General features: G+C 42.5%; 1 protein-coding gene across 1 annotated transcript in view; it reads right to left on the reverse strand.

Annotated features, from left to right (window-relative positions):
* The window catches only part of LRRFIP1 (leucine rich repeat (in FLII) interacting protein 1), a 235,419-nt gene that overhangs the window by 87,234 nt on the left and 128,228 nt on the right, over positions 1-19,957 (reverse strand). Inside the window, exons 4-11 of the mRNA XM_014951710.1 lie at positions 14,500-14,547; positions 12,623-12,667; positions 12,030-12,080; positions 11,646-11,690; positions 11,053-11,103; positions 6,044-6,076; positions 4,875-4,922; positions 851-907 (exon numbers count right to left, since the gene is read on the reverse strand). Coding sequence (XP_014807196.1) covers positions 851-907; positions 4,875-4,922; positions 6,044-6,076; positions 11,053-11,103; positions 11,646-11,690; positions 12,030-12,080; positions 12,623-12,667; positions 14,500-14,547 — 378 coding nt within the window. The remainder of the gene's footprint in view (positions 1-850; positions 908-4,874; positions 4,923-6,043; positions 6,077-11,052; positions 11,104-11,645; positions 11,691-12,029; positions 12,081-12,622; positions 12,668-14,499; positions 14,548-19,957) is intronic.

Below are 19,957 nucleotides of genomic sequence, written 5' to 3' on the forward strand. Positions count from 1 at the left end.
CCCCGTGTCTGCCTCCCAAAGAGGCTCTGCTTGAGACAATACCTTTAAATAATTAGCACAAACCCCAATATTTAACAAAGCGGGACAGTTAATTCCCATAATTGACACAGAACACTTGTGCTGGAACAGAAGGGAACATTGTGACCCACATACACACAATGGAGTTAATAATTAAGCTTTTTGTGACAAGAACTTTTCTAGAAATAAAAGTACATCAATGGTAAGTAGCTCAGTAGTAACCCTTGCGCTGGCTGTTCACCTCCAGAAATCCTAGGACACAGTTTATAACAGAAAAAGAAAAAAAATCCAACAAAAACAAACCAAAATTTAGTTAAGCAAACTTCAAATAAACGACATAAGTTTGGGGAAAATTCAAAATCCAAAGCCCACTTTACATATGCAAATCTCAAGCCCCAGGCTAAAATCTAGATGAAACTTGGGAGTTTCAGTGTTAGAGCACAAACTCAAACAGATTTACACAGGTTGGAAAACAATCATTCTGTTGTCCAGCACACAGAAATCCTCTGTGCCAGGTGACACCAAACTATTTCTTGTCACCATTTAACTTTCACCCAATTTTGTTGACACGTTAAGCAGCTCTGGCTGCCAAGTTCTGCTTGTAACAAACGCAGAGACTTCCCTTCCCACTCATGGCCTAATTTTTTTTATTTTTTTTTAATTTTTTTTAAGACAATTTATTGCTGCACCTCCGCGTCTGACAAACTGCAAAACCCACAACACGCAAGACAGGAAAAACCTGCTTTACCACAGGAAAAAAGAATTTGCTAATTAGCTTTAAGCCTATTAAGTAGAGCAATAGATTTTAGAGCAATATAAATCATCTACTAACCCTGCTAGATTTTCTACTCTGGGATGATCCATACACGTCTTCCTCGTAACCATTGGTCTGTTATGGAAGGAAAGGAAAAAGAAAAAAGGGGAGAAAAAAAATTGACACAGACCCAAAAGGGCATTTTTAGCAAAAGTCATCACTTTGGAAAAGCAACGGCAGAGACAGAACTTTGCAAAGGAACAGGAGAAGTGCAGGATTAGGTCATGATTTCAAACACGAGGACATGAACATTTGTGTGTCTGTCAGTATCTGTATATCAGCCAAAAATGTCAAGGATACTCTTGTTTGCCTTTTCTGACCCCATTTTATTTATTTTTTTTAAAGAAACACTTTTGCTTCCCCAATTATTACCACACTATAGCACCTGTCTCTTCAAACGCTCTGCGAAGGGAACACAGGACAAAAAGGGGAAACTGGGGATGAGAGACCACAATAAAAGAAATTTATCACTGTAGTTATTTATACCTCTGGCAGGCAAGCAATTAAAAAGCAGCAAATTATAGAAAAAACCCTTAAGTTTGTATTTGAGAAATTAAACAAGCAGCGCTGTATGAAATATCTTCTTTTTTCCCCAATTACATCAAAATTAAACCCAGGCAGTGACCATCTGCCACATCCCACTATTTCAGCATACCCTGCCTTGTTGGTATGAAGATGTTTCCTCTCCGAGGATAAAACACAAACAGGCTCAGAACAAGCATTTCCCAAGGAGGGTGAGATGCTTCAAAGTCTCTACGGCAGCAGGGTCAGAAATAAAATAAAACCATCACCACAGTGTGGTTTTTAATCTGGAAACTCGATGTCAAAGAAAAGAGGATGGACCCAAAAGTGACCTCAATTGATACTATCAAAAAGTCAAATTTCTCAAGCAATTCTATATTCTGGCATCATTTCACAACGAGGCCTGAAATACTGGAAATGAGGAAGCACTCTGTGCATTTGAGGTGGGTTTTTTTTTAGGGGAAATTTAATTAGAATATCTATGCAAATTAAGTTTTTTAAAACCAAGCTTTAATGCACTCCAGAAATGAAAATCCACTAAACCCAATCCGAACCAATTCCCAAGCAATATATTTATCATATACTATACAGGCTTCCATGAAAAATTAAAACAAATTGACAGAAGCCAGTTTAGACCCAAGCTGGTAAAGCAGCTTCTGGGAAAAGCTTAAGATTCTCTACTGAAACGCGATATTTTCACCACAAAGGGAGGGCCAACATCCAGTTTCTTTTTTCAGGAAGAGCTGATTTTAAATGCTGCTACAGCTTTCTCACACAGCTTGGCTTCCTTCCAGTTTTAACTGGGTTTTTTTTTTCTTTTTTCCAGGCTCCTTGAATTTCTCTAACACTTTCCTGAAGAGCGGTTGAAACCAACCTTCAGCAACTGAAGCCATCGCTCCAGCTGCAGCCTCAACAGCCCTGTGCAAACCAACTCCCTCCACTGCCCCTTTTATTACTACACTGAGGAATTAAATTTGCCTTTTTCCAGCAATCTAACACTGACTAAATGTACCCTCTGATCATTATCTGAACAGTTCCTAAGCAGAATCCTTTACTTTGTAATAGCATATTTCATTCCCCCAACCCAAAGCGTAGCATTCCTCATTTATTTTTACTTTTATTCAATTTTGACAAGTTGTCTCCCATTCATCATCAATATTTTTATTCTAACCTCGTGCAAAACAACCTTCACTGCCTTTACTTAAGAAGCTACGCAACACAGACCCCTGGAGAACTATTTTCCCCCTTTAGAAAAAGATGATGCTGTCTGAGATGGGAACAGACCAGATGAGATCCTTTCCAGCTGCCTCATTCTCTAACAGTTATTTTTCAAATAACTGTGCATTTCTTCTAGAAGAACTAGACCCTGCTCAAGGTGTCACTTAATGTCACGTAGAGACACACCAAGAGCCTTACAGCCAAGTTATAGTCACGTCTAATGCTTTTCCTATATGCCCTCAAATAATTACTCTGCTTAGGGAAATCATGCTTAATTGAGATGATTAATTTTCCACACATCCAGGTTAACTGCTTATGGCTTTGTATTTCAGGCACCTTTAAGTGTATTTGTTTAATTTGCCCCGTATCTTTCAGAATTCCTACTGAAACCTCACAGCTCAGGTCATTTCCCTTGTCACGATGACCAATCCCGTCCAGAAACCTTTCCAACACCTTATTTTTGAAGGCAAATACTCCAGACAACTCTTGAAGGACACGATCAATTTTATGAGATCTCGTTGACCTTTGTTCCATGTCACATTACCATGCTAAGTAGCTGATCATAACCTTCAAAAAAACTAGAACAAATAAGATTGCACACCGGGGAGGCTAAAATATTCAGATTTTACTTGTTCTCCTTTCATGTGCGATTGACCCTATTCTTTTCTGTAGTTTCCTCTTGCTTTTAACGGATGCAGAAAACGTTCTCGTTGCCATTATGCCTGTTTATACTTGTAACATTTTTTTAACTTTACACTGTGGCTAACGCTACTCCTTCAGGCTTTTCTCAATCCCACATCCAACTTCCACTGCTCAGAAAATTCTCTGCTGATTTCCAGTGTGCTGAAGAAGCCAAAGCCAGTGGGGCAACCTCTTTTTGGCACCAGTAGCCTTCCCTCTGCAGCAGCAGCAGTAGCAGCACACCACTTTGCCCTCTCTTGTGTCATCTTTCCCCTCCCTGGAATTGCTCCCCATGAGATTCACCTAAAATCCTGGCTGTGTGAAAGCACATTATCCCTTTACCCATCCAGGTCTGGCTCTGTGGTGCTTTAAGTAGTGCCCTATTTTTCCAGGTGCCAGTAAGGCATGGATACTACACAGAAAAGTATGAAAGATGCAGCTTTTACTACATATATATATAGATATATTCTACCAGTGTTACCTGTTTCTGGGTAAAACCTGTTTCTGCACCTGGGCCGGAACAATCCTCGCTAGCCTTTACTACATATATATATATATTCTACCAGCGTTACCTATTTCTGGGTAATATTAATCTGGGTAACGGTAAAGCTCAAGTTAAGTTCTGAGTTTTTTCCAAGATGCTCTTTATCTACAACACTAATGTAAGTGCTTTAGGGTTATGCCACGTTTTGCAGATGAAGTGATGCTCCATGTTCTCCCAAACCCACCAAATCCTGCTAATTATAACCCCGTATCCTTGACATCAGGCTGGTGAGCTCAACACGTTTGCACATCTTCTTCGTCCTATCGCAGTGGTTTTGCAGGCAAAAAAAAATAAAAAAAATAATATTGCTGCGAGATGGTCAAGATACATACTGCTTTGGAGTAGTTCTTCTTTTTGGTCCTCTCATTCTCTAATCCAGCCTGCAGTGAGATTAAGAACGCATGAGTGAGCCTGGAGAAGAGCTCTGGGGAGACCTAATAGCAGCCTTCCAGTACCTGAAGGGAGCCTACAGGAAGGCTGGGGAGAACCTGTTTAGAAAGGCCTGCAGTGACAGGACGAGGGGCAATGGCTTCAAGCTGGAGGGGAACAGATTTAAACTGGAGATGAGGAGAGGGTTCTTCACTGTGAGGGTGGTGGAGCACTGGAACAGGTTGCCCAGGGAGGTGGTTGAGGCCCCTTCCCTGGAGATATTCAAGGAGAGGCTCGACGAGGCCCTGGGCAACCTGGTCTAGTTGGGGGTGTCCCTGCTGACTGCGGGGAGGTCGGACTAGATGGCCTTTGGAGGACCCTTCTGGCCTGGGCAATTCTATGATTCTATGATAATATTAATCTGGGTAATGGTAAAGCTCAAGTTAAGTTTTGAGTTTTTTCCAAGATGCTCTTTATCTACAACACTAATGCAAGTGCTTTAGGGTTATGCCACGTTTTGCAGATGAAGTGATGCTCCATGTTCTCCCAAACCCACCAAATCCTGCTAATTATAACCCCGTATCCTTGACATCAGGCTGGTGAGCTCAACACGTTTGCACATCTTCTTCGTCCTATCGCAGTGGTTTTGCAGGCAAAAAAAAAATTAAAAAAATAAAAAAATTGCTGCGAGATGGTCAAGATACATACTGCTTTGGAGTAGTTCTTCTTTTTGGTCCTCTCATTCTCTAATCCAGCCTGCAGTGAGATTAAGAACGCAGGATGAAAAGATCAATAGTCAGGCCCACCCATCCGTAGCCAGGCATGCACATCAACATGCAAAAACATCAGTCTCTTCCCTCTAGCTCTGCACAGCACGCCTCAGTAAGCACACAGGGAAATAAATCAATCAATCAATCAATCAAATCTCAAAGTCAAATGATTAGTTATTAAAGAATATTGTTAGAAGTGATGATAGTGCTGTTAAATTTAGTAGCCGCAGTTCAAATCGTTCACGCTTGCTGGGTTGTCAATTAAAAGAGCCACCAGCTGTCTGTCCTCCCTACATCGATACATCCACGCAAAAAAAAAATCCAAATGTGTTTGAGCTATTTCTGTATATAGGTCACTCACAAATAGATATATTGCAGCCCTAATTTGAAACAGGGCAGGGAACACAGGAGAGTGAAAAAAAAAAAATCTGGAGTCCGTAAACCTGCTCTCCACAGTTTGCCTTCTGCAGAAAACACCTTTCTGAGACACCTCTATTTCAACACAGCTGAAAGAGTAACAGGATGAGGAAATTTTTTTTTAAACTGAGCTTGAAGTCCCAATCCTCATTCTTCCTTCCCTGTTTGGTTTGTCCAAGAATCAGCTTTATCTCAACGTGTTCAATGCAAATACTTGCTCTCATCCTATTATTACCCGTAGAGTTTGATTTTATCCTCCCAAAGCAAAGGTAGCAGCTCCATACTCAAGAGGCAGCGTATTTCTCCTCCAGTTTCCTTTGCTAGATCTACTCAGAGGGAGTTTGTGAGAGTTTTATTCCTTGCCAGATTTATGCTAAAACAAAACCAGACACGCAGTCTGTCCATGATTTGACCAGGTAACAGAGAAAGTCTGTTAGGGGAAGGAAAAGCTCTTCTGCTCTGTCCTGTGGTAACTACTGATCTAAACCTAACTTGGATCTCTCAAATCATTCAGCAGTTTTCATCTGAGCTGCAGGCAAGGGAAGCAGCATCTTTGCATCACAGACCACAGCCCCAGCATCACTTCAGATCACCCCTTATCTCAGATCAGCCATCACAACTGATGTTAGTCTCTTCTTGGTGATTAGTTTTTAAACACACACTGCAACTTTGCAGGCTATTTATTCTCACCCCTGCGCAGGAGCTGGCATATTCCAACTGAGACTGCAAAGGCAGGAGAGGAAAGAAAAATCAGAACGCAAAGGAAAACACCAAAGTCAGTTATGGCAATCCCCCCAAAACAAAAGAAAGCAACCAAACAACAACAACAAAAACAAATGCAACAGGCAGAGAGATGTAAATCCCAACTGAAGAATTTGACAATGCGGGACGTCTTGCACAAAGCCAGAAGTCAGGAGCTTTGGAGCAAACAAAACAAGGAAAATGCACAGATTCCACCACGAGCAATTAATAGCCCAGAAATATTTCGTGCTGGATGGTCTCGGACTTGAGTGAGCCAGCTGAGAAGTGAGAAAACGAGGACATCTGCAGTGGAAGAGAGATGGAAGAGATGCTCCAGCATCTCAAACACAGGATGAGCCACAGAAAAGCTATTAAAGATGCCCCTTCATCGCAGCTGGAGGGGCAGGAGGGTTGAGATATATTCAAGCTCGCCTTATATCAACACCATGGGCCACTGTTTACAGTATAGTCCCAGCTGTAGAACTTAAATCAATTTGCTACCCTGGTCTAATCAGCACCTCAGGTGGTTTTGCAATCCATATTGACAGTTGTTCTGCAAGAAGCATCCAAGCCACCTCCCCAAAAGCCACCTCAGCAGATCTCTGGTGCCTGCAGTTCAGATATCCGCTTAGAAAACATTCCAGGAGAAAATCCCAAAAACTCGCACAGATTAGGTGGGTGGTAAAGTTTTAGCATGAAGTATGTTTTTGTTATTGGCTCACTTCATTGAAAAAAAATCCCTGTACATAAAAGGAGCATAGCTTCAAAGAGCAAACCCTAAAGCCATCAACCCCTCACAGAGCCTGAGCGCCAAAGATGTGAGATTTCTTTTCAGACAATGAAGGTCTCACAGACCAATTACAACGGCATCCCACAACCATGGAAAAATATACAAAAATAAAGAAGGAGTATACAGAATTCTCTGACCTTAGAAAACATTCCGGGAGAAAATCCCAAAAAAACTCGCACAGATTAGGTGGGTGGTAAAGCTTAGAAAACATTCCAGGAGAAAATCCCAAAAACTCGCACAGATTAGGTGGGTGGTAAAGTTTTAGCATGAAGTATGTTTTTGTTATTGGCTCACTTCATTGAAAAAAAATCCCTGTACATAAAAGGAGCATAGCTTCAAAGAGCAAACCCTAAAGCCATCAACCCCTCACAGAGCCTGAGCGCCAAAGATGTGAGATTTCTTTTCAGACAATGAAGGTCTCACAGACCAATTACAACGGCATCCCACAACCATGGAAAAATATACAAAAATAAAGAAGGAGTATACAGAATTCTCTGACTAGTTTTATAACACAAAAATAAAGAAGTATACAGAATTCTCTGACTAGTTTTATAAACCCTTGGTGGACACAAGATAACGGGTTTTCGTGCTGTCTTCACCCTAAAATAGCTCAGAAACCAAACTGTGAATTCTAGTCCTCGGAGGTAATTTTTGTTTGGTGGTGGTTTGTGTTTTTGTTTTGTTTTGAACACGCAGCAACAGCTAAACCTTCACAAATAGTCAAAGACAGTGGTGAAACTACTAAAATAATCTACTGTAAACCCACACTAGGAAAATAATCGATGGTCAAATTCATTGCGAGTAAAACAACTAAAAGACACATGAGGGTAAAACGGTGAATTTGCAGGTTTACTTTCCTACTTTCTTCTACAATCCTGGTGACACTTGGATCAGGGAAGGAAGCTCTGTCAAAACTCTTTTTCCTGTGCCTGCTCGAGTCTCAGCTTGCACAAGAATAGATATTCACCCAGTGCTGCTTCACGAGGCCAGGAGGGAGCCTGTGCAACATCACTAGAAATACCAAGTTTCAACCGGATCCTCCTGTCAGAAAAGGACATTCTTTGCAGAAATAGGAGGTATTTATGGCTCATCCAGCTGGAGACCGTTTTTTCACCAGGCCAGCGGTGGTTATCGCAGCCTGAAGGCAGCTGGCAGCCCAGAAACTGGCTGTTTTGGGGTAAAAACCAAGTCAGAAAAGCTTCTTCTCAAGAAACGGTGGGGAAACAGAACGGAATGCTTCTGCTATTTAAATATATAACAATAAAACGCAAGGATCACATTACAAAACCACATCAAGAGGAGTCAGCAGTGGATTTCCATGAAAAAAGGGTATTTCAGATGAACAGGGCTCCTGCTATAAATAAGTGCCTCCTGCCCTATCAAGGGTCATGGAGTTATAGCCATGGTCAAACCACCTATTTGTATCATAATCACCTCCTAAATAGAAAGAATTGACATTTCAACTGACCTAGAGAATCTTTTTCCCCTCAAAAAAAACCCCACTTCCATAAACATGCCCAAGTTTAAGTAAAATAAACACTGGTTTTTGCCTTCAGCTGTGAAGATAAGCTTTTCTTCATTGGATCTTTGGAGCTTTAAGGCATCTTCCAGCTTGGGAAAGCAATTGAGTAAATTTGCAATCTTAAAGATTTTAACAGCATTTCATAAGCAGTAATAAGTATTCCACTAATAAAGGAACTAGGCAACAGTCAATTTTAACTACATCTTATGCTACCTTACAGTGAATTCTGTTAGGAATCATTGAGCACGACTCTGCAGCAGGATTTTTAAAAAAACTTTTTCTCCTTTATTTTCCAGAACTCTGCAGCAGGATTTCTAAAAAACTTTTTCTCCTTTATTTTCCAGAACTCTTCTAGAGGCATAAGAGGTGCTTGACTCAGTTCTGTTCTTTGGGGGATACTTGGTCAGGAAGAAAAAAAGTTAGCTTTAGCCTAGATAATTATTAGCAAGATTTTTAAGGAGGAAAAAAAATAAAATAAAATTATGATATGAAATCTCCAAAGAAGCCAGAAACCAAGGCGTTTTTTAAGGAGAAAAAAAATAAAATAAAATAATGACATGAAATCTCCAAAGAAGCCAGAAACCAAGGATTAGAAATTAAGATCTTGCTATGAATGATACAGGCTTTGTTTGTTCTATAAAAATAGAATTGATCATCCAGCTTAGCCACGTAACTACCATCACTGCTAAGTTAGGAACAAAATCAGTAGAAGAACAAACAAACTGATTTTTTTTCCTCAAACACAACTGGTTTAGGCACAAATGACTCCATGCCATAAACCAGGTTGCAGCTGATTCAAGCTGAGGGCTGCAGAGAGCTTCCTCCACAGTGCTGCTGGAGATGGTTTCAGTTTTGTGGTTGCCTGAAAGCTTCTAGGTCTCGGAAGCGGAGCGCTCTGCTCATCTTCTGAAGACTTACCAACACGCATCACTGCTAAGTTAGGAACAACATCAGTAGAACAAACAAACTGATTTTTTTTTCCTCAAACACAACTGGTTTAGGCACAAATGACTCCATGCCATAAACCAGGTTGCAGCTGATTCAAGCTGAGGGCTGCAGAGAGCTTCCTCCACAGTGCTGCTGGAGATGGTTTCAGTTTTGTGGTTGCCTGAAAGCTTCTAGGTCTCGGAAGCGGAGCGCTCTGCTCATCTTCTGAAGACTTACCAACACGCTGAGACAGCAGCGTTCCCTCTTCACAACCCAACTGCTCAAACTACCTTCACCATTACAAGAGCTGGTCATGTCCATGCTAGAAAGGAGTTAAGATTTGTCCATGTGTGGATTATGTGAACAAACACCCTACGGATATTTTGAGAGAAAGCTTTTTGAACTTTTCCCTGCAGGTTAGTACTGCCGCGTTGGACCACTCAGGTCTGCAGACCAATTTCAAATCTCTCTAAAGCAGTTTTGAGGAGAGCATCCACCTGCAATTCTAAAACACTAAAGATTTATTTCTACTCATCATTTGCTTTTGGCTTCCTGAGCTCATGAAACATTGATCATGGAGTAAGACAACGCTTCCTCTTCCCAAATTCTCGGTATGGGCGATGAAGCAGGGGAGCTTACAGGGTGCATATAAGAAATAGCTGCACACACCACTGTCTTGGCTGAGTACTTCCTGCAAAAGCAACGGTGAACAGCATTTACCAGAAAGGATTCTACAGAGTCACACACTCTGCTTGTGCTCCTACATAGTGCACACAGATCTAACAATTCCCCTGGCTGAAAGAATTCAGGCCTGTAACCAGTGGTGTCCCCCGGGGGTCAACGCCTGCTCCAGTTTTGTTCAACATACTCATCAATGACCTGGAGGAGGGGACAGAGTGTATCCTCAGCAAGTTTGCTGATGATACCAAACTGGGAGGGCTGGCTGATGCTCCAGAGGGCTGTGCCACCATCCTGCTCTGCTTGTGCTCCTACATATTGCATTCAAAAAAAAACTAACAATTCCCCTGGTTGAAAGAATTCAGGCCTGTAACCAGTGGTGTCCCCCGGGGGTCAACACTTGGTCCAGTTTTGTTCAACATACTCATCAATGACCTGGAGGAGGGGACAGAGTGTATCCTCAGCAAGTTTGCTGATGATACCAAACTGGGAGGGCTGGCTGATGCTCCAGAGGGCTGTGCCACCATCCAGCGTGACCTGGACAGGCTGGAGAGCTGGGCAGAGAAGAACATCATGGACTTGATGATCTCGGAGGTCCCTTCCAACCACTAAGATTCTGTGATTCTGAGATCATGAGGTTCAACAAGGGGAAGTGTAGGGTCCTGCACCTGGGGAGGAAGAACCCCAGGCACCAATAGAGGTTAGGGGTGGACCTGCTGGAAAGCACTTCTGAGGAGAAGGATCTGGGGGTCCTGGTAGATAGTAAACTCTCCATGAGCCAGCAATGGGCCCTTGTGGCCAAGGGAGCCAATGGGATCCTGGGCTGTGTAGGGAAGAGTGGGGCCAGGAGGTGGAGGGAGGTCATTCTCCCCCTCTCCTCCCCACTGGTGAGGAAGCTAAACCCCATTTGCATTGAACATGGAAGATGGTAAGACCTTGGAAGGATGACGTTCCCAGAGTACTGTAAGCAGTCTGGGGTTAGAGGGGACAGCAACATCAGTACACACACACATGCACACTTAAGTTGTACAATTTACCAACCCTCAGGCTTCCACGGCTACCCACTGACATGTGCTCATCTTCATCCGAAGCCTAATGAAAGAAAGTATAAAGACAAGAAAACAATGAAAAGAACACAAGTAACACAGGCAGCGAGGTAAATGCAGATGGCTCTGATGGGACAGAAGGAAAGGAAAGACTTACAAAATAAATGTCTTTTAAAAAGAACTGCATTAGAACTATAAGCAGAAAGTAAATCCTGCCCAAGAAACACTGTTGAGTATTTTACTACAAGGTGAACAACAAGCTTACTTGGGCGTTTCCTGCTCTGTGCTCTCGGCCCATAGTCTGAATAAATGAACATTAAACGCCCCAAGGAGGTTATTTCCCCACCTTCCACCCCCTGCCCCCCTTTATTCTTAGCACATTTGCAAAACTCCCCGGAGTGACTGGGGAGAGGGTAGAAAATTCAGGAAGTGGCTTTGGGGTTTTCACTCAGCTGAGGCAGGGAGGGGTGGGGGGGGGAAAAGCTTGTTTTGTTTCTTTCCTTCTAAAAAGGAACTGCCTTATGTATGGCTGTTTTCTTAATTTGAAATGTCTAGCTATAAATAAAAAAGCAAAAAGCAGATACCAACCGAGGCATTTCTTCGGGCTCTACGGGAGTAACGCTCACTGTCTTCCTACCAAGGCAGCAGAGAAAAACAAAGAGCGAAGTGTTGGAAGGACAGATACACCAGAGTGCTTTCAGAAAGACACAGTGACACTTCAGCAATGCTTAGGAGTCAGTTAAGGTTAAACCAAATAACGGAAGGTGACACCCTGTCAAGTCAGAAAACCCCCTTTTTTTTCTCCCCCCCACTCGCGACCCCAACTTTCTTCCCCTGTTTCATTCTGCTACGTGTGTCCATTATTTTTTACAGAAAAATGTGCCCAGTGATGACTTTATCTCAAAAAAAGTGTTTCAAGTGCATCTCTCAGTACACACACACATGCACACTTAAGTTGTACAATTTACCAACCCTCAGGCTTCCACGGCTACCCACTGACATGTGCTCATCTTCATCCGAAGCCTAATGAAAGAAAGTATAAAGACAAGAAAACAATGAAAAGAACACAAGTAACACAGGCAGCGAGGTAAATGCAGATGGCTCTGATGGGACAGAAGGAAAGGAAAGACTTACAAAATAAATGTCTTTTAAAAAGAACTGCATTAGAACTATAAGCAGAAAGTAAATCCTGCCCAAGAAACACTGTTGAGTATTTTACTACAAGGTGAACAACAAGCTTACTTGGGCGTTTCCTGCTCTGTGCTCTCGGCCCATAGTCTGAATAAATGAACATTAAACGCCCCAAGGAGGTTATTTCCCCACCTTCCACCCCCTGCCCCCCTTTATTCTTAGCACATTTGCAAAACTCCCCGGAGTGACTGGGGAGAGGGTAGAAAATTCAGGAAGTGGCTTTGGGGTTTTCACTCAGCTGAGGCAGGGAGGGGTGGGGGGGGGAAAAGCTTGTTTTGTTTCTTTCCTTCTAAAAAGGAACTGCCTTATGTATGGCTGTTTTCTTAATTTGAAATGTCTAGCTATAAATAAAAAAGCAAAAAGCAGATACCAACCGAGGCATTTCTTCGGGCTCTACGGGAGTAACGCTCACTGTCTTCCTACCAAGGCAGCAGAGAAAAACAAAGAGCGAAGTGTTGGAAGGACAGATAACACCAGAGTGCTTTCAGAAAGACACAGTGACACTTCAGCAATGCCTAGGAGTCAGTTAAAGTTAAACCAAATAACGGAAGGTGACACCCTGTCAAGTCAGAAAACCCCCTTTTTTTTCTCCCCCCCACTCGCGACCCCAACTTTCTTCCCCTGTTTCATTCTGCTACGTGTGTCCATTATTTTTACAGAAAAATGTACACAGTGACGACTATCTCAAAAAAAGTGTTTCAAGTGCATCTCTCTGCATCTGGTAATCACCATACTTACAGTCCTTTCGGCATTAAGCTTTCCAGTTTGCAGTCCTTCAAAATAAACCTCAAAAATCTTCTGTCTGAAATGATGTGGAAGGGCAACGGTCTCTCTCTAGTGAGTATTTTAGAGCCTGGCCCTTTCTTCCAGATGAAAAGCAGCTGTGCTTTGCTTACAGCCCCTGTGACACACAGCACTGCTGCCTTTCGCAGACCAAAAGCTGTTTTAATGCTGGAAATGCTGTAGGATCTATTAGGTTTCGACAAACTGAATTTTACATCGAATTTAGAAACAGCGATAGGAAATTTTCAACGTTGTAGTTGATGCTTCTCACAGGTGAGCTGATTTCTAAGCAAGGGAATTGCTAATAAGGTGGAGCTAAGCTCACCAAGCCAGGATTTGAAGAGACTTAGCAACTTATCCATGAGATTGGAGCGTCTTGGGTGGACGGTTGGTCCATATGGCTTTCAAGAAGGCACAGAGCAAACCAGCATTTATACTGATTAATTATCAAGGGCTGAGGAAGTTGGGGAGTTTGACTTCCACACTGGAATTCAGCTGTTTAAGTTTGCCTTTTTCAGTGTGAGCTACTCAGCTTGTAGGGCAAGGCCATGAACAACTGTTTTCATCTGGTACGTTTACAAAATCAGTTATGTTTGAAGGACATTTGGATTTGAAGCCAATGTCTTCCAACCCCTTCCAGCCAGTGTCTTCCAGTCCTTTAGCAACTTCTTCATCTTACACTGTGGGTGTTAAGACACTCACAAGTTGCTAATGGCCAAGTCCATATCTGGTATCACCTTCATCAGCTGAGCAAACAGTAAAATCCAGGAGGTTGCGGAATTCAGCTGTTTAAGTTTGCCTTTTTCAGTGTGAGCTACTCAGCTTGTAGGGCAAGGCCATGAACAACTGTTTTCATCTGGTACGTTTACAAAATCAGTTATGTTTGAAGGACATTTGGATTTGAAGCCAATGTCTTCCAACCCCTTCCAGCCAGTGTCTTCCAGTCCTTTAGCAACTTCTTCATCTTACACTGTGGGTGTTAAAACAGTCATAAGTTGCTAATGGCCAAGTCCATCTCTGGTATCATCTTCATCGGCTGAGCAAACAGTAAAATCCAGGAGGTTGCATTATTGGGAAAAGCAAGCATTGCCATAGCAGCAGCAATAATGCATCTGAACAGAAGCACGGCTAAAACGTGCCCAAAATTTAACTGAAGACAGATTTGAGAAGACTCAAACTGTAACAAAAACCCACAAGAAGTGAAAACGAGTAAATATATTCCTCGTATCACAAGTGGATTTAACGTGCCTACGTGCTAAGCTAATCTTCCTCTATCCAAATCCTTGCCTGTTTTAAGCTGATGATAAGCCATGTTTCAGGTACTGATGTGGACTGCAATAATCCTGGAGATAAGTGGAATTCACTTTTCCAATACGTGAAAATACCTACTTGGAAGGATTTCAAACTCTACGAACTACACAAAACTTCAACAGGTAGCAGCTGTTTAGCTACGTTGATCAAGGCCTACCATCCATTGCTCGATGTCTCCCCATTTAGTATCCAGACCATAATATTTCTACAGACAGAAAAGGGGAAAAAAAAGCAGAATTTAGATGAGAAAGGCAAACAGGGAATGTTTAGAGGCATGCAGTGCCGGGTTTTGGCCGAGCCACACACTCCACACACAAACACACACAAACAAGTGAAGGAAAAGCTGTGCCAAGTGCCACCAGGAAAAGCTGCCAGTTAAGGGGAAAAGGGGTTTTTGGGGTACAGCTGGGGTATTCGACAGCATCTCCATTCTCAGCAGTGCAAAATAAAAAAACCAAAAACCCAGTGCTGTGGGGACAGGAGCAAGGAGCGTTAACGAGCCTTGAATTCCTGACCCATTTAAGTCAAGTCTCATTACAAGGGAGCCAAACGCGGAACACTTTCAGGATAAAAAAACCCAAAATGCCGTCAAATCACGTTGACCATATAGGTTTGTCAAAATGGGAAGACAAGTTGAATACAATATTTGAATACAATATTCTTATTTGTTGTATTTGGACCTCCCCAGAGCTCCTTTTCAGAGCACAACACTTGAACCATCCTGACCACGGTGGTATCACCGACACGGAGAGAAGAGCAGGCAAGACTGGAAAACTCTCTGCATTTCAGTCCCAAACACCATGGCTCTCCTTGGTACAACCATTTTGTGGCTCATCATTTCTTTGCAGGACATTGGGGAACTTCCCAATGAACTTGCATGTCCACCAGGCAGCAAGTTGTTCAAAGATCCCAACATCTTGTAGGGCTTTCCTTCCTCCCCAAACACGCGTGTCGCACCTGGGCTCGTTAAATTTGCCTTGACAAGGGGGACCGTATTGTTCCTGCGTAGAAGAAAAATCACCAGCCTAAAGCACAGGAATCAGCAAATGGAAATCCTGCTTCAAGAAGAATAATATGTGTTTTAGAAAAGAATTTAGATTATGTGCTTTGAGGTTCATGTATTTGTGGAAGAAACAAGCCTGCGCTTGCCAGCTTTCCTAGAGGCCTTGAGGAAGCAGGAATAGTCAAAACCTTAAATAATGATCAAAAAAACAATGAGAAACCTGTTCTGTATTATACTCTGCATTTAGCACTCACTCAATTAATATTAATATAATTTTACTTTCACCCTTAAAACCTCATTCAGTGTTAATAGACTTTGAACAAGCAGTTATACTCTGCATTTAGCACTCGCTCAATGGTATTAATGTAATTTTACTTTCACCCTTAAAACTTCATTCAGTGTTAATAGACTTTGAACAAGCAGCTGCACGCTCTTTGATACTGTATCAGTTTATTCCCACTTCAGAGTTCTTCCTCCTTAAACAACAAAGTTATTTTCATGTGAAGGTCATCTTCATTTTCATCTTAACAGCTCCGGAGAGAAGACTGTCACGCAGCAGGATAGGCAGCAGGGTGCTCAATTAGCCCAAACTGTACCAGGACCTTTAAATGCTGTCAGTTTTGGGGTCAAATGGGAAAAAGGAGGGGCTCGCAGCAATCCCGTTTATCGGGAAAAATATTAGAAAATAAGTTTGCAGGCTAGTAATTTGAAAACAGGAAATAAATTCACTGCATTGCAGATTTAAATAGTATGCAAACGCCTCTCTGGAACAAGGAAAAGAAACAACGGTTCAAGAAGTGCTTCAAGCACATCCCTATGAGATGCTTTCCCTGCAAATCATCTCAGTCTGTGCTCAAATACATCTAATACCCCTATATAACGCCTCGTCAAACTGCACACAAGCGAAATATTTCCCTTGAACTACATGAAATTAAGAGTGAGCGACACGAACCGTTGTTTCTTCGGGCATTACAGGCTCCCTCACAAGTGCTCAGGCTGATTCCTTCCAGGCAGAAGCGTAACGCGTACCACAGCCTGCTTTAAAATCAACTTTTAGGTACATCACCTCCTGAAGATGACCCCTGAAAACTGCATGAACTCCAGCTGGTCAGGATTGTGTACAAGATCAGAAGCTACAGATTATATCCTTTGTAGTAAATCAGGTCAGGTAAGGTCTCCTTAGGGGCTTTCTTTCCCCCCCAGAGATGCATTACAATTTCTAACACTGGAAACCAATTTAGAAAGAACACTACGAAAATGGAGAATCCTTTTCTCAAACATAAGAAGGATCCTTAAACATACTAATAATTTTTTTTAAGGTCTGCTGCTTCCTTTTCCTGCTCTCTGTTCTCCTTACTTTCTGACCTAAGCTTCTGAATTTGGTTTTGCAAAAGGGTGATCAGGAAATACCCCTTGCAGGACTTATTATGTCACGAGTTAAGTTCCACTTACCGTCTTCTCCTCCACCATTTAAAGTTACATAGCTTAATACCCCCAGAAGAAAAATGTTAATGAACACAATTGCCTTAAGACTATTTTTAATGTGCAATCTTTTAAACAGCATGTCTCACACTGGACTGAACGGGCAGCATTTGAAACCTCAGGTGTGTTTGTCCCCTCAGTCTCTTCCCATTTCTTTCTCTACGGTGACTCTTCTCTTCTGGACTGAATGGCCGAGGGGGTTAAAGGAAGAAATGGTGCTTATCCATTCATTTGTTTTTTAGTTAAGAGGCTTTCGCCAGACTCAAGTTCCCTTCTACCCTGCAAAGTGATATTACAATTTAAATAATTAACGATGTTAATACCATTGAGAGAGAATTCCAGATCAGATTTGCTCACTAAGTGTCAGTGAAACTGCTAGACTTGCAAAGTGGCCAGGGGATGTTTGCGAGGCTAACCCACTTATCTTCTCATCCATGGCAGGACGCCGCCAGTAAACAACCTCCTCGTCTCCCAACGGGGCTGCGTTTGTACCAGAAGATTAAATTAGCTCTTATAAAGGAGATTGATAACGAGCCTGTTGATCCACGGGCAGACAGTGAAACTTTGAGTCACCCGGTCCGCAGTCAGCTCCCCAAATAAACCACGGGGAAGATGTATTTGTTGGCAGATTTGATGGGGTTGGGATTAAAAACCAGCACACGTGATTCGAGTGGCTGTCTTCATAGACAGATGCACTTATGGAGAAGAAGAGCATTTCCAAGAAGCACATGCACTTGTAGGTCAAGCGAGTGAAACATGCAGTTCAGGCTGCTGGGGTGCCAGAAGCAAAACCAAACAGGCTGTGGCTTTAGGAAACGTTTATCATCTCAGCAAGCAATGAGGAAAAAAGGAAATGTTCAATAAGGTAGATAACGGAAGGCTCGAAGACAGCTTTTCTCCCTCCCTGCAAAATCTCTTTGGAGCTATTCCTCTTTCTGGGTGCCACACATGCTGGAAGTACAGAGTGACCAAATATTGTAACGCAGAACCCAAAACTCTGTTGTTATGCAGTGAGTGACCTCAATTAGAGCTATTATCATCATCATCATCGCCATCATTTGAAACTATGAAAAGGAAACTGACCTTAAAATGAGGTGAGAGAGGATTAAACAACATAAAAGCATTTATAATGCTTAGGTCACATTGGAAGAAAGGCCACACAGTTTATTTCCCCAAAGATTTTAGATTCAAACTCAGCATCCTCGATTCACTTCAGTGACCTTCTGCTACCAAAGTCACCTGAAAGCCATTCTTCCTGTTGTCACCTCTGAAGCCCTTGCCCAGCCTGAAATATTTGCCCCCTTGGCCTTCAACACGTCTGTCTGTCTGGATCTTGGTGACACAGGGAGCAACCACACTTCTCCTGCAACGGCTGCTTTGCCAATTTACTCTTCCACCCATTGCTTATTCTTTGCCAAACAGTCTGGAGGAAAAATTATATTCAGTGCCTGACCAGACACATTTAACACGGGTTGTCTTCCCCCACTCCCCTTTATTATCCACCCCACAACACTGGGGGAGGGAATGGCACAGAAATACAAAGCCTGCGGTGGGTCTTCTGTTCCTAAAGCAGTTTTTTTTTCCCCAAAAATGTTAGCAAGGCTCACAAAGTGGGAACACACGCATGCAAACAAGAATGAAAGAGCGCAAGCCCTACCTTCTGAACTTGATAGATCTAGGGGAAAAGGGAAAGGAAAGAAACAAGGAAAGAAAAGCTAGCATGAGTGAATGAATAAATAGCAACGCAACGTTCCGGAGCTTATTCTAAAAGGAAAAAAAAAATTAAATCATTTATACACAATATACAGCAAAACACACATAGGAAGAAGTGCACATTGAAGTCCTGTTGAGGTAGGTAGGATGAAAGAAGTGTTTACATTCCAGGCCTCCTCTGAGTGCCCAGCTAAAATACAGCATTGCCCATTTTCATACCCCTTCGGCTCTCGGAGGCACACACAACGTTTGCTCCCAAGTCTTTGCCCCAGGCCAGAGCCAGGACCTCTTGGTTTTTTTTAATCCCCATCCTTCAAACTAATAGTACCCAAATATTCAGCCAGGATGACAGTTGTGCATCTACCATCACAACAAAAGAGAGGTTGGTAGCTGGTCTCTCCTCACAGGTGATAGAATGAGAGGGAGTGGCTTCAAGCTGCAACAGGGTAGGTTTAGACTGGACATTAGGAAAAAAATTCTTCACAGAAAGAGTGGTCAGACACTGGAATAGGCTGCCCAGGGAGGTGGTGGAGTCCCCATCCCTGAATGTGTTTAAGAGTCCTTTAGATGTGGTGTTGGGGGATATGGTGTAGGGGAGAACTTTGTAGAGTGGGGTTGATGGTTGGACTCGATGATCCCAACCTGATCCAACCTGAATAATACTATGAAAAGCAACAGGCAATAACTACAGAAAATCTATTCTTCTTTTAAAGACAACTTTTGTCCTTAGCTGACAAAGCACAGCTACAAAAGCATCAATGCTATACAGCTTTTACCCATGTAGAGCTTGTTAAAAGTCTCTGAAAATTTCTCCCGCATATATTGCCAGCATTGGAGAATCTCTGGAGGTTGCTTTTTCAATTTTTAATGTTTCCATGGAGTCTCACAGCATTTGCAGGCCCTAATAAATGCACTGCTGAGTCTACAAAGTTGTTCCACAGCCTTGAACCATTTTAATAACACACAAAAGCATTACAGCCACTGTAATACATCTGAATTTTGCTTAAGTGGAGAACAACCCTTGACTGATCGGCTTTGTAAATCCACGTGGTAACAGAAAACACGGGTTGTTTTTTCCTCTTGCATCTCTCCTAGGGTTTCTAAACTAAGAAATGCTTCTTGTTCAAAAACATGTAACCAGCTACACAAATCCAGAAGGAAATTGTAGCTTCATTCTCAGCACGTCTGCTGAACACCCAGCTTTGTATCTGTAGGAAACATATCACAGCTCTGGTCTGACAGCCCACAGCTGCCTTACTGCTTATCTTCCTAGGTGAGTACTGATGCTGAATAAACACCACCCCCAGCAGCCCTCTGCTCTGCCAGTCCAGCCCAGGGGGAATGGTACACTGCTCCAACTCCAAGGTTCAGCTGGTCAGCTGGCAGCAGGGTAGTCACTCTCCCATGTTTTGGGATA

This window comes from Calidris pugnax, unplaced genomic scaffold (genome assembly GCF_001431845.1).
Source record: "Calidris pugnax isolate Ruff unplaced genomic scaffold, ASM143184v1 scaffold184, whole genome shotgun sequence".
Taxonomy (NCBI): domain Eukaryota; kingdom Metazoa; phylum Chordata; class Aves; order Charadriiformes; family Scolopacidae; genus Calidris; species Calidris pugnax.